Below are 17,367 nucleotides of genomic sequence, written 5' to 3' on the forward strand. Positions count from 1 at the left end.
GACAAGCAGGTGTCCACATACTTTTGGTCATGTAGTGTAATTAAACATTTTAGGAAGAGAAAGTATTTCACTCATAATGTAATTAATTACAAGTCATATTTCATATAAATGTGTAAACACATGACAGTTACTTTAAATGGGACAAATGGAGAGATATGAAAGGGGAGCTCATTAAGTGACCTATTGGGTCTACTGGAGAAAATCTTAGTGTATGACTGTACTGTAGCATAGGCCATCTGATGGTGTTCATCGATATCATCCATGAAGAATGTGGTTTTGTTCATTAAGAGCAAATGATTGCATAAATTCACAGCACATACCATAGTAGTAATGTATTACATATGTACACTTGAATCTGCAAAGCTGTTTTTTCTGTGCTCTGTTAGCAGGGTCAACAGTCAACCCAGATAGACAACTGCTTGCTGCCTGACTCCACAGGCAAGACTTACGGCTTGAGTGGTTGGTGTTAGAGATCACACTCTACATCAGCGTCATCAGCAACTAGAAAACAAATGAAAGTGAATGCACAGCGAAAAATATGAAAAAGATATATATTGGGAAAACAGCACTCAAAGCCCAGAGAAATGGTTGCAAGCATCAGAAAAGAAGGTAAGAGCGGTGGTTTAACTTATACATGCCATTGATATCATGTGAATCAATCATATTCATTGGAGAACCCATTCCAAAAGATTTTGTCTCAATACTACCAAAATAATCAAAATGTCATTTCAACTATATACCACCTGTACGACCATCTCACGGTACCAATTTCTCAGTTATTCTCAGTCATCAGTATTCTATTTAAACTTTTAGACATATAATATAACCTTCAAAACCTGATGTATTATACAGTACCAGTCCAGGGTTTTTCAGAATTTTTACTATTTTCTACATTGTAGAATAATAGTGAAGACATCAAAACTATGAAATAACACATATGGAATCATGTAGTAACCAACAAAGTGTTAATCAAATCAAAATATACTTTAAATAGCCACCCTTTGCCTTGATGATAGCTTTGCACACTCTTGGCATTCTCTCAATCAGATTCTTTTGGAATGCTTTTCCAATCAAACACCCCTCTACATAGAGACACACCCCGAACCACATAATACCCCCTGCCACGTCCTGACCAAACTACAATAACAAATAACCCCTAAACTGGTCAGGACGTGACAGTACCCCCCCAAAAGGTGCAGACCCCGGATAAACCTCACACAAATAAAACAAAAATCACCCCAAAACAAAAATAAAAATAAATCCCCTAAACTAAACGGAGGGAAGGGAGGGAAGGGAGGGTGGCTGCCGTCACCGACGGCACACGTGCAACACCCCCTCTCCCCAAACCTCCTACAGTGGAGGTGGCTCAGGCTCAGGTCTTAGTCCCCTCCCTGACCAGTCCACCCCTGCTGAATGCTCAGGGCTGTAGAGCGTCTCTGGGAGCTCCGGACTGTAAGCCGACTCTGGAAGCTCCAGACTGTAAGCCGACTCTGGAAGCTCCAGACTGTAGGCAGCCTCACTCGGTTCCGGACTGTAGGCAGCCTCACTCGGTTCCGGACTTTAGGCAGCCTCACTCGGTTCCGGACTTTAGGCAGCCTCACTCAGACTCACTCGGCTCCGGACCGCAGGCAGACTCACTCGGCTCCGGACCGCAGGCAGACTCACTCGGTTCCGGACCGCAGGCAGACTCACTCGGTTCCGGACCGCAGGCAGACTCACTCGTTCCGGACCGTAGGCAGACTCACTCGGTTCCGGACCGTAGGCCGTCTCACTCGGTTCCGGACCGTAGGGCGACTCACTCGGTTACGGACCGTAGGGCGACTCACTCGGTTCCGGACCGTAGGGCGACTCACTCGGTTCCGGACCGTAGGGCGACTCACTCGGTTCTGGACCGTAGGGCGACTCACTCGGTTCCGGACAGTGGGCAGACTCACTCGGCTCCGGACAGTGGGTCGTCTCTCTTGGTTCCGGACAGTGGGCCGTCTCTCTTGGTTCCGGACAGTGGGCCGTCTCTCTTGGTTCCGGACACTCTGGACGCGGCACTGTTGCCGGACACTCTGGACGAGGCACTGTTGCCGGACGCTCTGGACGAGACACTGTTGCCGGAAGTTCTGGACGAGGCACTGTTGCCGGAAGTTCTGGACGAGGCACTGTTGCCGGAAGTTCTGGACGAGGCACTGTTGCCGGAAGTTCTGGACGAGGCACTGTCATCGGAAGCTCAGGACTGGGCTGACGCACTGGAAGCCTGATGCGTGGGGCTGGTAGTGGAGGTACCAGACTGAGGACACGCACCTCAGGGCTAGTGCGGGGAGCCGGAACAGGACGTACTGGACTGGGCTGATGCACTGGAAGCCTAGTGCGTGGGGCTGGTACTGGAGGTATCAGACTAGAGACACGCACCCCAAGGCTAGTGCGATGAGCGGGAACAGGACATACTGGACTGGGCTGACGCACTGGAAGCTTAGTGCGTGGGGCTGGTACTGGAGGTATCAGACTGGAGGCACGCACTTCAAGGCTAGTGCGAGGAGCGGGAACAGGACGTACTGGACTGGGCTGACGCACTGGAAGCCTAGTGCGTGGTGCTGGTACTGGAGGTATCAGACTGGAGACACACACCTCAGGGCTAGTGCGTGGAGCGGGAACAGGACATACTGAACTGGGCTGATGTACTGGAGGCCTGGTGCGTGGTGCTGGTACTGTCTCCACCAGCCAGCTAGCACGCACCTCAGGACACGTATGTAGAGCTGACTCAGGTGCCATCAATTTACGGACACGCTCTGTAGGGCGAATGTCGTGCCTAATACACCAACACAGTAGCTCTCTCATAGTTTTCATCTCCAATTTTCCCATCAACTCCTTAATAGTCTCTGCTTCGCTCCCCTCCAATTTTACCCCGACTGGCTCTGGTTCCATCCTCGACTCCGCCGATCTGTCCGTGTGCCCCCCCCAAAAAATGTTTGGGGGGGGCTGCCTCTCCGGTTTGAACGCTATCCGTTTTCCCCGGTAGCGTTCCCGGTCCTCACCAGACTTGGGCCCTCTCCGGCCAAAATCTCCTCCCACGTCCAAAACTCCCTATTGTCCATATAATTATCCCGTTGCTCCTTACCCCGCTGCTTGGTCCTTGGTTGGTGGGAGATTCTGTCACGGGTGTCGTAGGTTAAAGCGGACCAAGACGCAGCGGGGAAATGTGCACTCATCTTCTTTATTAAATGGACAAGAAGGTGAACCAAAACAACACGTACACAAAAAAACACAACGACTAATAACAGGTCGGTAAGGCAACAAAGCTATACCCAGCACAATCTCCCACAAAAAACCCATGAAAACAAACTCCTACTTATAGGACCTTCAATCAGAAGCAACGATAACCAGCTGCTTCCAATTGAAGGTCCAACCCCAATAAACTAAACATATAAATAGACTAGACAGAACATAGAAATACACTAACATAGAACAGTGCCCAAAAACCCTGGAATACATAAATCAAACACCCCTCTACATAGACCACACCCCGAACCACATAAACCAAATACCCCCTGCCACGTCCTGACCAAACTACAATAACAAATAACCCCTATACTGGTCAGGACGTGACATATATTATATGTCTAAAAGTTTAAATAGAATACTGATGACTGAGAATGACTGAGAAATTGGTACCGTGAGTAAGTAGCCTAGTGGTTAGAGCGTTGGACTAGTAACCGAAAGGTTGCAAGATTGAATCCACGAGCAGACAAGGTGAAAAAATCTGTGGTTCTGCCCCTGAAAAAGTCAGGGGCAGAACCTTGGCCGTCATTGAAAATAAGAATTTGTTCTTAACTGACTTGCCTAGTTAAATAAAGGTTAAAAAAAATAATAATAACCTTGTCAAGCTGTTTCTGCACTAGCCAAGCAGGCTGTGAGAAAGTCACATGGTCTGTCCTCGGACTGTCATGACATGAGATCAGTGTGCCACTGGCAGCTTGATATTGAACCTCTACAGGGGTACTGTCTCGGAGTCAGAATCTATAATGCCTTGCAAAAGTATTCAGACCCCTTGGATTTCTTCACATTTTATTGTGTTACAAAGTGGGATCAAAATTGATTTAATTGTATTTTTTTTGGTCAATCTACACAAAATATGTCAAACAGCACGTTTTTTAAATTTATTTTTAGATAAGATTAATACAAATGTAATAACTAAAATATAGTTGTTGCATAAGTATTCAGCTCCCTGCGTCAATACACGTTACAAACACCTTTGGCATTGATTACAGCTGTGAGTCTTCTTGGTTAAGTCTGTAGGAGCTTTGCACACCTGTATTGTGCAATTTTTGCCCATTATTCTTTTCAAAATTATTGATGCTCTGTCAAGATGTTGGGGATCATGGCTAGACAGCCATTTTCAAGTCTTGCCATAGATTTTCAAGCAGATTTAAATCAAAACTGTAACTTGGCCACTCAGGAACATTCACTGTCTTCTTGGTAAGTATCCAATGTAGATGTGTCCTTCTGAAAGGTGAATTCCTCTCCCAGTCTGGTGTAAAGCAGATCAAAACAGGTTTTTCTCTAGGATTTTGCCTGTGCTTAGCTCCATCCCGTTACTTTTTATCCTGAAAAACTCTGCAGTGTTTGCTGATGTTAAGCATGATGCAGCCACCACCATACTTGAAAATAAGGAGGCGGTTACTCAGTGATGTGTTGTGTAGGATTTTTCCGAAACATAAGGCTTTGCATGTAGACCAAAAACTGTATTCCTTTCTTCTTCTTTTTTTGCAGTATTACTTTAGTGCCTTGTTGCATAAAATAAGCATGTTTTGGAATAGTTTTATTCTGTATATTTGTATTCTTCTTTTCACTGTCATTTAGGTCATTATTGTGGAGTCACTACAATGTTGTTGATCAATCCATCAGTTTTCTCCCATCACAGCCATTGAATTCTGTAGCTGTTTTAAAATCACCAATGGCCTCATGGTAACATTCCTGAGCAGTTTCATTCCTGTCCTGCAGCTCAGAAGGAGTATTGTATCTTTGATGTGTCTGGGTGGATTAATACATCATCCACAGCATAATTATTAACTTGACCATGCTTTAAGAAATATCCAATATCTGATTTGTTATTGTTACCCATCTACCAATCACTGCCCTTCTTTACTTGACTGAGGGACCTTACAGATGTTGTATGTATGGGAGACATCACACAAAGTGAGTCCATGTAACTTATTATGTGATTTGTTAAGCCACATTTTACTAATGAACTAATTTAGGCTTGCCTAAACAAAGGGACTGAATAATTAAGCAAACAACTATATTTACTTTGTAACACAATAAAATCCAAGGGGTCTGAATACTTTTGCAAGGCGCTGTATCAGTCTCCTCTAAATCCCCAGAGCAAACTGCTCCCTGTCCTTCGCTCCCTTTCCGACCTACTTTATTTCCAGCCTCTCTCTTTTTTTGTCTGTGTATGTCTTTCTCTCTCACACACACGCAAGCACTCATGCACACATTCTCTCTATCATTTACCAAAGAAACACGTTTGCACGTTAGAGAAACTCTCCAGATACATTTTGTCAGTATTCTCCTGTATAATACAGTACTTTATAAGACCAAACTTATTCACCAACTGAGCAACCCCAGTCACATCCCTCTTCCCACAAACCCCTTATGGCATTGTATCTTGATAGAATCAGAATCTCTTTCTGGTTTGCCAGAGATGTCACGCTGGAGACGTGTGCCATGGGACTCACCATTACATTGTGAGCTGCCCTAGTTCCCTATAGCTTTCAATGGAAAAGTATTACTGCTCGAGCCTCCATCTATCAATACATACCCACGATCCTTCATTGGCTGGGACTTTTCACACCATGCTGAATTAGATTTAATCTCCATTTCATACCTCTCTCTTTTGCTCTTATCTAAGTCTGACTGTGTTCAGGTTATGCAACTGTACAGTGAACAATTAGTACCTTTTGAGAATTTAGTATCTTTAACACAATTCAGAAGATAGTTGATATGTAGATTACATATTGTATATGGATACATGCGTAGATAATAAATAATTTATTATTTTTAACGACTAAACGACTGTGAAATGTTGTTTAGTTCATTAATATCTAATGTGCATTATGTCTAGTCATGCACTTCAATTACCTCAAAGAATATTCAGCAGTTTGCACACAGCCTAAATGAAGACCTCATGATGCCATGAGTTGTTTTGACCCTGTCTGTCTGCCCGTCACTCTACTTCCTGTCTAGTTCTCTACATGATCACAAGGATGATTTTCACAAGCGTCTGTCCTACACCACCCACAAACTAGAGATGGTGGAGTCTGAGTTTGACTCCACCCGACAGTACCTGGAGACGGAACTCCGTCGAGCCCAGGAAGAGTTGGAGAAATTCACTGACAAACTACGCAGGTATGTCAGCCCCGTTACATGATGTCAGTCCCGGTACACCATGTCAGTTCCTTTACTCCATGTCAGCCCCGTTACTCCATGTCAGCCCCGTTACTCCATGTCAGCCCCGTTACTCCATGTCAGTCCCGTTACTCCATGTCAGCCCCGTTACTCCATGTCAGCCCCGTTACTCCATGTCAGCCCCGTTACTCCATGTCAGCCCCGTTACTCCATGTCAGTCCCGTTACTCCATGTCAGCCCCGTTACGCCATCTTTATTCTCTTACCAGAGCTCCTGTGTCTAACAAAGCGTGACTATGCCATCTTTCACTTCAATCTAATGAGTCAATGGATTTACAATCGACTAATTCAACTGAGTCTGCATTGGGAATAATCTAATGCGAGGTTCAACAACTATTGTCTATGATCCTATCCCTGCAGAAACATTGCCTGGCTACCCTTCCACATTGCTCTGGCCAACTGATTTTTCTTCTTCCAAGATTAGTCTGGATTTGTCTCCCTCCCCAACAATTTCTAGAATGCGAACCCATTCTGACATTCTGATTGGTCCCAGAAACCAATGGGTTGCTACATAATGAAGTTATGAACTTTGATACTCTGATTGGTTAGATTTGTTAGAGACGATCCAATCGCTGATGAATTTGTTTTGTACAATGCCCCTCACACAGGATGGCAGTTTCAGACTTAATGTATGGAGCAATCGATAGAGCAGCAAAATTAAATTCAGGGTGAGTCGTCTGGCAGGCAGGAACACACCTTGATTCAACTAATCAATGTCTTCAGTCCGAACCATAATTAGCTGAATCATCTGTGTTACTGCAGGGCAAGATGATCGAAAGCCAGTAATAATTAAAATGTAAGTAATTTACAACAGAAGTACATATGTAGCCTGTGGCTTTTCCTTTCGCCAGAGACAAAGAAAAATGTTATTTTTTTTCAATTTAGAGATCACATTTTCTGACTTAAAGTAATTGATATTCCCAATTAATAAGGTGAGACGGGAGAATTGTAACACATTTTGGAGTTGTTTTAAAAATCACATTTACTTTAACACTGTGATGTAGAGATTTCAAAATGTACATTTGTCTGCTAACTAATAGTAACATTCAGAGAACTATGCTAAATGTGGCTTTTTCACAATTCTGTCTTAAGTCTGAAAAAATCCTGATGTTACAATTAACCCCAATAGCAGGGTTAGTTGAAACAGTATATGGGACATTGTCTTTAATAGTAAAAATTTGTAGTAATTCAACAATGTTAAGATTTGAAACTGATATTTGGATGAAAATACACTAAATTGACACAAAATATTTTTATTTGATATTTTAGGCATGCTATATTTAAATATTATATTTTGTATTCGCTATCAACATTATTTTTTCTAAGGTGTAATCTTAGTTGCTGTCATGTCCTGACCAGTAAAGGGGTTGTTTGTTATTGTAGTTTGGTCAGGGTGTGGCAGGGGGTGTTTGTTTAGTGTGGCAGGGGTTTTTGGTTTATGTTCTGTTTTCTATTTCTATGTGGTTTTCTAGTTTTTCTATGTATATGTTAGTTTTGTCAATGACCTCCAATCAGAGGCAGCTGTTTGCACCAGGTTGGGGAGTACCAGCGCCCAAAGGAGGAGCTGGAGGCAGCAAAGGCTGAGCGTCGGAGGTATGAGGCACTATATCCTCCATTTCAGGAGGTGAGGAGGCAGCCCCTCCCCAAAGAAATTGGGGGGGGGCACACGGGGAGTTGGAGTAAGTCAGGCAATAGGCCTGAACCAACTCCTCGTGCTTATTATGGGGAGCGTTTGGCATTGAGAGCACCGTGCTATGCGGAAGTGCGCATGGTCTTGCCCATCCGCACGCACAGTCCGGTACGGGTGATACCAGCCCCCCATAAGTGCCATGCTAGAGTGGGCATCCAGCCAGGGAGAAGTGCACCGGCACAGCACATCTGGCCACCAGTGCATCTCCTAGGCCCAGGCTACCCTGCGCCTGCTCTACGCATGGCAGTTATCATTCATCAGCACAGCGCAGGTCGCCCTGTGCCAGCACTCCGCCCGTGCAGGGCTACAGTGACAATCCAGCCAGGACGGGTTGTGCAGGCTGTGCGCTCCAGATCTCCAGTACGTATTCAAGGCCCAGGGTATCCTGTTCCTGCTCCTCGCACTAGCCCTATGGTGCGTGTTACTGTTCTGGCGCCTCCAAAGCCAGCCCCACGCATCAGGCCTCTAGTGCGCCTGCCCAGTACAGTGCGTCCTGTTCCTGCTCCTCGCACTAGTCCTGAGGTGCATGTCATTAGTCTGGCGGCTCCAAAGCCAGCCCCACGCATCAGGCCTCTAGTGCGCCTGCCCATCCCAGTACGTCCTGTTCCTGCTCCTCGCACTAGCGTTGTGGTGCGTGTCACTAGTCTGGCGCCTCCAAAGCCAGCCCCACACATCAGGCCTTCAGTGCGCAGTCCCCGTCCAGAGCTTCCGGCGACAGTTCCCCGTCCAGAGCTTCCGGCGACAGTGCCCCGTCCGGAGCCTGCAGAGACGGCCCACAGTCCGGAGCCTGCAGAGACGGCCCACAGTCCGGAGCCTGCAGAGACGGCCCACAGTCCGGAGCCTGCAGAGACGGCCCACAGTCCGGAGCCTGCAGAGACGGCCCACAGTCCGGAGCCTGCAGAGACAGCCCACAGTCCGGAGCCTGCAGCGACGCCCCACAGTCCGGAGCCTGCAGCGACGCTCCTCAGCCCGGAGTCTCCAGCGACGCACCTCAGCCCGAGGTCTCCAGTGACGCACCTTAGCCCACAGCCTTCAGCAGTGGTCTACAGCCATGAGCCTTCAAGGGGGGTGGGCAGGTTAGAATGGGGACTAAAGCCGGAGCCTGAGCCACCTCCGTAGTTGGAGGATTGGGGAAGGGGGGGGGGGGGGGGTGTAGCACGGGAGCCGTCGGTGACGGTGGCCACCCTCCCTTCCCTCCCTTTTTTTTAACATTTTAGTCATTTAGCAGACGCTCTTGTCCAGAGCGACTTACAGTAAGTGAATGCATACATTTCATACATTTTTTCCCCGTACTGGTCCCCCGTGGGAATCGAACCCACAACCCTGGCGTTGCAAACACCATGCTCTACCAACTGATCCACACGGGACCATTAGTTTGGGATTATTTTTGTGGTGGGTTTTGTGTTTCGGTGCATCCGGCGTCTGCACCTTTGGGGGGGTACTGTCACGTCCTGACCAGTAAAGGGGTTGTTTGTTATTGTAGTTTGGTCAGGGCGTGGCAGAGGGTGTTTGTTTAGTTTGTTTCGGGGTTTTTGGTTTATGTTCTATGTTTTCTATTTCTATGTGGTTTTCTAGTTTTTCTATGTTTATGTTAGTTTTGTCAATGACCTCCAATCAGAGGCTGCTGTTTGTTGTTATCTCTGATTGGAGGCCATATTTAAGTGTGTTTGTTTTCACTTGTGTTTGTGGGTGGTTGTTTCCCTGTATAGTCTGAGCACCTTACGGGACTGTTTTTGTCGTTTGTTTTGTATGAGTATTTTTTCCCTTCTAATAAAAAGATGAGCATTCTAACCGCTGCATATCGGTCCGATGATTTCACCTCTTCAGACGACGAAGTATATGACAGTTGCACTGCCAACATTTATGTAAAAATCTTAATTTGTCTATATACTACATCATTTTAGGTAAGGGGTAAGTTGTAACACGGTGTTACAACTAACCCCAAATATACTAATTAAAGGCTTGTAAGAAGAAAAATATATATATTATTGTCATGAACTATATTCATCAAAATACCTTATCTTACTGATAACAAGTATATATTGTATGTTAGATATATGGAGAATGTTCCACAGATCAATAATCACTTGATTCATGAATTTCAAAATCTTCATAGGCATGTTTGTAAAGACAGTAACCAAGCATCGGCTCATTGAATAACACCTTTCTAAGTGGCTTCTAATTGGAGTTGTTTATTCTGTAACCCGTGTTACAATTGTCCCCGGTCTCTCCCTGCAATACCAATGTTTTTTGGCCTACAATTTAATTTGACAGGAAACAAAGAAAAATATATATAAAAAATATAGAACGTGTTATGAGATCAATCATTGTTGAGCAGCCTGAAATATAACCTCCAAATCCACTTCTAAAGCATCGTCTTCTTCTTTAACAGACATTTTTTACAATGAATCTCCAAATGCTTGTATCCAAACCCCCATGAGACCGGGGCCAGTGATAACAACGTGCAGCAAGCACTGTGTGCTGAAAGAGATAGTAGCCTAATGCTGGTAATGATTTAACTAATGGAAGGTGAAGGTGGAAGAACAACTTATTCCATTAAGCCCACTAATGTTTTGGAAGCCGACCAGACAGTGTTTTGTGCTGGGAAACGCACCTCGAGCAGCGCTGAAATGTTGCCAAAATCCTCAGCTCATTCATGAGTCATGCATAAGTCCTATGCATTTTCCGTCACCTTTTCTCTCCTAAAAAATTTTTATTCTGCTTTCATCACATGAAATGTGTTTTTCCATGCTTCAATTGTGAGGATTCACATCTAAAAAAAGTATTACTGTACAGTATAGTACAGTAAATCAGATATATCCATTGAATGATCTTGAAATTCAAATAACAGTTTTGGATTTTCATATTCATCATCTTGAATTAAATTCAATGAATTATTGCTTTTGAAAGCATATTCATACTCAAGAATATGTTTCACCAATGTGTACTCTTTCCTGTCCTGCAGGATCCAGAGCAGTTATGCAGCTCAACAGAGGATCAATCAAGACCTGGAGGACAAGGTGCACAGGACAGTAAGACACCTGATCAGCCATACACTCTGCTGACACCCACTCCAATACCACACAGTGTTTTCACTTCTGACACTTCGATTGGTTCCGCCAGTTAAGCTCAATCAAGCAGAACTGAAGTAACATCATCCTTCACATTTGACTCCACTGAGCTGATGTACAGTGAAATGACCTAAAAACAACTATATTGTTCCTGGCAGTTTGTTGCAAGACTCCAACAGCATTGTGTCTGCCTCTGACAGTCTATACTGGTGTCAACTCAGAAACTCAGAAACAGCATCTCACCTCAGGTCTCCTGGAATCTTCCGAGACCTGCGAGAAGACCATTTGAATTGGCAACATTTCAACCTCAATTGGCATTCCTACCTTCATTACTCTGTGTTACAGTACATCACCTAGTGTGCCCATAAAGTCCTGTCCCTTAAGCACTTCTTCACTCCTAAGAGTCTCCACCTCTTCACAGTTGTGGCGGAGGTGCATTACCAAGATGTTGGTATTGACACTACAGGGATAGATTTGCTGTGTCCAAATGCTCCCTGTAAGTACCTCAGCTCTCACTTTGTTCTCATAAATAATGTAGGAGGTGGATGGAGGTTTGCTCTACGCTCCCCACCGGCCACTCCGGTGGTACCCTTGGGGCCCCTGGTGAATACAGCATCTAAGGAATAAGCTCTATTTAAGGCAGCCTGGCAGACAGGTTTATATGCGCCACACTCCAGTGAATTGAGAAATCATGTTTACTTTCCCTGCAACCATTCCAATTAGCTTTAGATTCCGTTTGATAAATACACAAGTCGATGTCTTGATAGTTACACCTCCGCCGTGCACCTTATGTTGCATTTACAATGGAGTTGTTTTAATATTTCATATCCTTTAAGATAAAAAGGCTTTAGAATATTAATGTTGCTGACAAGGCTGACCTGTTGGTCAGGGTCTGGTGTCAGTGCATGAAAGGGAAAACCCCAGCTCTGTTTCACTAAGCAACACACAGAGCATGGCATCACAAGCATCACACACGTACGTATGCATGCACGCTTGCATCACACACACCCTCTCATGGAGAGACTACATAACATAAATTGTAGCGTCACGTCTGTCAAAAGACTGCTGAAAGAAACGACTAATGAGCAACCGTAGTTCTGGTGCTTTGGTTTTCCTGTCACTGGTTATTTTGACTTATCAGGATTGGGTGAAGATGGTACTTAACGTGGGGGCGGGGATTTCAAGCAGAACGTTATTGGAAGGGGTGGGGCTTTGTTTGAGATCTTCCGTTTAGGGGGGGTTGAAACTTCGTTAGTCTCGTTAGTTTATTTCCCTTATACATTCCCCCCAGAACCTAATCGAGCATCTGACGCAATCTCACGCACACACTTACGCACGTGCACACACACATGGCTCTGAGGCACCTTGGCCCCTGTAATTGGAGCTTGGACAGATTGGCTCTAGGAGTGAGTGAGTGAGTGTGTGTGTTTGTTTTAAGAAGTGTTCTAAGAGGCTTACCAGCTTTGTTTTGTAAAATACAGCCAATATAACATAGGCCAAACAGTAAAAATGATAAGAACAAATATCATGAAAATATTTAAAGTAAGAACACCTAAGAATGGGTATATTGATTATTCCATACACCTCCTGAATTGAGGTGGAGCTGTCTGTCTTGGTGATCGGCTATGTGGTCTGTGGTTTGAGATCTTAGATGAGAACTCCAGTATAATTGATCCGAACATGCGGTCTCCCTTGGCGAGAGGCCCCTCTCACCACTCTAAAAGCAATTACATGATCAGAGACGGAGCGCAATCCATGTCCAAAGTGATAGAACCTGCCATAGGACCTTGTTAGAAAACTACTACAACTTCTTTTTCTGGGCATATCTCTCCCAATCTCCCCCGACAAGAGCTCCCCTTCCAATTCGTTCCTCCTTCAGACCCCAAAGACACTGTCATTACTGTTCAAGATGAGTCCATGGTCAGGCCTCAGGTCCATATTTAAGACATACTGTGTGACTGTATCATGTTTAAAAATAGATTTTTAATCTCATCAAAACACAAGTTTGAGTCAATGGCTGATTCTCCGTGTGGCCATTTTAATAGAATACGACTGTCTCAACATTGACCCTAGATATGCTTATTTGTGGGCTATATGTTTTGTAGGCCTATTATATCCATTGGTGCTGAGGTATAAGAAAATCAATAGCCTATCTATTACATGTCATTATATGACAATTTTCAAACATTGATCCAGACAAAGTACTGTATATTATTTACACCAGTTCTACAGTATTTGTGTATTATTCGCTGTTTCTTCACCCATCGCTCTTTAGCACGTCTGAGTAATCAGAATTGCATTGTCACAACAGACAAAAATATTTATCCCAAATCATATTCTGTCACACACTTCTACTGTATCCCAGTCATGTGAACATTTGTTTTGAAGTGGTTGGCTTTTCAAAGGAATTAGCTTCCATGGACCTTGGTGTCACCATTCATGACAGGAAGTAGTACAGGATTGCTTCAGAAGCATGCCTCATTGTGATTGCCATTCCTTTTGATGTCTCGAAATGGCATTTTAAGGGGAAAATATTTCTCGAGCAGGAAATGGTCTTAGATAGACACACGGTGACAAAGAGGTTCAATCAAATCATGCAATTAAAAAGTTCTGGAGGAGAAACTACGGGGAAGGTCATTAGAAAAAAACTACAAACCAAACGATTAACACAACCAAGAGAATAGAGTGGGAGGATTTCCAAAAGGGTTTCTATTATTTTGCATAGGGACAAGAGTTGTTTCAGACCATGTTACCCAACTAGGGCCCAGAGTTTAACCTGGTCAGGTCACATGGTCAGTGAAAAACTCCTGGCCCAATTTTTGGGGAATTGAGTCCTCCCTGGACCCTGGCTGTGGCGACTCCAGTGTTGACAGAGCTGTGGAGCTGTCTGCCTGGTCAGTGCTGAAAAGCTCATAGAACAAAATAGTATTTCGTAAAAGACCATTTTGAACTGTATATGGATTGGTAGAATGCAAGGCCCCCAGAACAAATGTGTACTCTAATGACTACTTTAATTAGCCCATCAGAATAGAGTGGAAAGCTTAATGAAGCCTTGGTTCTATGAGGAAGGGTTAGCTTGCTTCTTCATGACACCAGTGAACAAGGTAATTAGTGGGGCTGAGGCCCCTGGAGTGGTTGTTGTTTTTGTTAGTGTTGTTGTTGTCCAAAGCCACCACACACGATCTGGGGGCGAAATAGCTAACAGCTAATGAATGATTCACATACAGTATGGCACCTTGAGGGTAATATTGCCCTTGTGATCAAGGAGATGTTTGTGTTTGCACACAAGCAGGGGTGTGTGTGCCTTTCAAGATGCCGGCTAAGCAGGCAGCTCCCGGCCCTACTGGCACTGCAGTGAGCGGTGCTGACACTCTTCATCTAATTAGAGTTCTCATCAGGGTGTGCTCCCTTTCTGCCGTGCTCACCAGTGTGCCAGAAGAGCCTGTTTTCTGAGCCGTACATTTCTCAATGTGCTATTCGCAGTGCACTCATTAGTCAATGCTTTTCAATGAAAAGTGCAAATTACACCCAGGGGATAGGCATCACAGAACATACAGCTCACCAAATTGGGTTATTGTTGCCACCGTTCTGCTTTTTTTTTGTTTACCAAGCTTCTTCAAATCAAATGTATTTATAAAGCCCTTCTTACATCAGCTGATCTCTGAAAGCGCTGTACAGAAACCCAGCCTAAAACCCCAAACAGCAAGCAATGCAGGTGTAGAAGCACGGTGGCTAGGAAAAACTCTCTAGAAAGGCCAGAACCTAGGAAGAAACCTAGAGAGGAACCAGGCTATGAGGGGTGGCCAGTCCTCTTCTGGCGGTGCCGGGTGGAGATTATAACAGAACATGGCCAAGATGTTCAAATGTTCATAGATGACCAGCAGGGTCAAATAATAATAATCACAGTGGTTGTCGAGGATGCAACAGGTCAGCAACTCAGGAGTAAATGTCAGTTGGCTTTTCATAGCTGATCATTCAGAGTATCTCTACTGCTCCTGCTGTCTCTAGAGAGTGGAAAACAGCAGGTCTGGGACAGGTAGCACGTCCGGTGAACAGGTCAGGGTTCCATAGCCACAGGCAGAACAGTTGAAACTGGAGCAGCAGCACGGCCGGGTGGACAGCAAAGAGTCATCAGGCCAGGTAGTCCTGAGGCATGGTCCTAGGGCTCAGGTCCTGAGAGAGAGCGAGCGAGAGAGATAAAGAATTAGAGAGAGGATACTTAAATTCACACAGGACACCGGATAAGACAAGATAAATACTCCAGATAAAACAGACTGAACCTAGCCCCTGACAAATAAACTACTGCAGCATAAATACTGGAGGCTGAGACAGGAGGGGTCGGGAGACACTGTGCCCCATCCGACGATACCCCCGGACAGGGCCAAACAGGCAGGATATAACCCCACCCACTTTGCCAAAACACAGCCCCCACACCATTAGAGGGATATCTTCAACCACCAACATACCATCCTGAGACAAGGCCGAGTATAGCCCACAAAGATCTCCACCACGGCAGAACCCAAGGGGGGGTGCCAACCCAGACAGGAAGATCACGTCAGTGACGCACCACTCCTAGGGACGGCATGGAAGAGCACCAGTAAGCCAGTGACTCAGCCCCTGTAATAGGGTTAGAGGCAGAGAATCCCAGTGGAGAGAGGGGAACCGGCCAGGCAGAGACAGCAAGGGCGGTTCGTTGCTCCAGTGCCTTTCCAATCACCTTCACACTCCTGGGCCAGACTACACTCAATCATAGGACCTACTGAAGAGATGAGTCTTCAATAAAGACTTAAAGGTTGAGACCGAGTCTGCGTCTCTCACATGGTAGGCAGACCATTCCATAAAAATGGAGCTCTATAGGAGAAAGCTCTGCCTCCAGAAATTCTAGGGACAGTTAGGAGGCCTGCGTCTTGTGACCGTAGCGTACGTGTAGGTATGTACGGCAGGACCAAATCGGAAAGATAGGTAGGAGCAAGCCCATGTAATGCTTTGTAGGTTAGCAGTAAAACCTTGAAATCAGCCCTTGCCTTAACAGGAAGCCAGTGTAGGGAGGCTAACACTGGAGTAATATGATCAAATTTTTTGGTTCTAGTCAAGATTCTAGCAGCCGTGTTTAGGACTAACTGAAGTTTATTTAGTGCTTTATCCGGGTAGCCGGAAAGTAGAGCATTGCAGTAGTCTAACCTAGAAGTGACAAATGCATGGATTAATTTTTCTGCATCATTTTTGGACAAAAAGTTTCTGATTTTTGCAATGTTATGTAGATGGAAAAAAGCTGTCCTTGAAACAGTCTTGATATGTTCATCAAAAGAGAGATCAGGGTCCAGAGTAACACCGAGGTCCTTCACAGTTTTATTTGAGACGACTGTACAACCATCAAGAGTAATTGTCAGATTCAACAGAAGATCTCGTTGTTTCTTGAGACCTAGAACAAGCATCTCTGTTTTGTCCGAGTTTAAAAGTAGAACATTTGCAGCCATCCACTTCCTTATGTCTGAAACACAGGCTTCCAGCAAGGGCAATTTTGGGGCTTCACCATGTTTCATCGAAATGTACAGCTGTGTGTCATCCGCATAGCAGTGAAAGTTAACATTATGTTTCCGAATGACATCACCAAGAGGTAAAATATATAGTGAAAACAATAGTGGTCCTAAAACGGAACCTTGAGGAACAAGGTTTACAGTTGATTTGTCAGAGGACAAACCATCCACAGAGACAAACTGATATCTTTCCGACAGATAAGATCTAAACCAGGCCAGAACTTGTCCGTGTAGACCAATTTGGGTTTCCAATCTCTCCAAAAGAATGTGGTGATCGATGGTATCAAAAGCAGCACTAAGGTCTAGGAGCACGAGGACAGATGCAGAGCCTCGGTCTGACGCCATTAAAAGGTAATTTACCACCATCACAAGTGCAGTCTCAGTGCTATTGTAACCGATGTGAAATGGCTAGTTAGTTAGCGGTGGTGCGCGCTAATAGCGTTTTAAATCGGGTGACGTCACTTGCTCTGAGACCTGAAGTAGTTGTTCCCCTTGCTCTGCAAGAGCCGCAGCTTTTGTGGCACGATGGGTAACGATGCTTCGTGGGTGTCAGTTGTTGATGTGTGCAGAGGGTCCCTGGTTCAAGCCCAGGTTGGGGCGAAGAGAGGGACGGA

The 17,367-nt window shown here is 45.0% G+C and overlaps 1 protein-coding gene across 1 annotated transcript in view; it reads left to right on the top strand.

The window, feature by feature from the left end:
* The first annotated feature begins 330 nt into the window (after positions 1-330).
* Positions 331-17,367, top strand: part of LOC106610589 (brain-enriched guanylate kinase-associated protein-like) — a 28,412-nt gene continuing 11,375 nt past the window's right edge. Inside the window, exons 1-3 of the mRNA XM_014209975.2 lie at positions 331-609; positions 6,235-6,396; positions 11,111-11,177. Of these exons, the coding sequence (XP_014065450.2) occupies positions 539-609; positions 6,235-6,396; positions 11,111-11,177 (300 nt within the window). The 5' untranslated portion in view covers positions 331-538. The remainder of the gene's footprint in view (positions 610-6,234; positions 6,397-11,110; positions 11,178-17,367) is intronic.

The sequence above is a fragment of the Salmo salar genome, chromosome ssa09, assembly GCF_905237065.1.
Source record: "Salmo salar chromosome ssa09, Ssal_v3.1, whole genome shotgun sequence".
NCBI classification, from domain to species: Eukaryota; Metazoa; Chordata; class Actinopteri; order Salmoniformes; family Salmonidae; genus Salmo; species Salmo salar.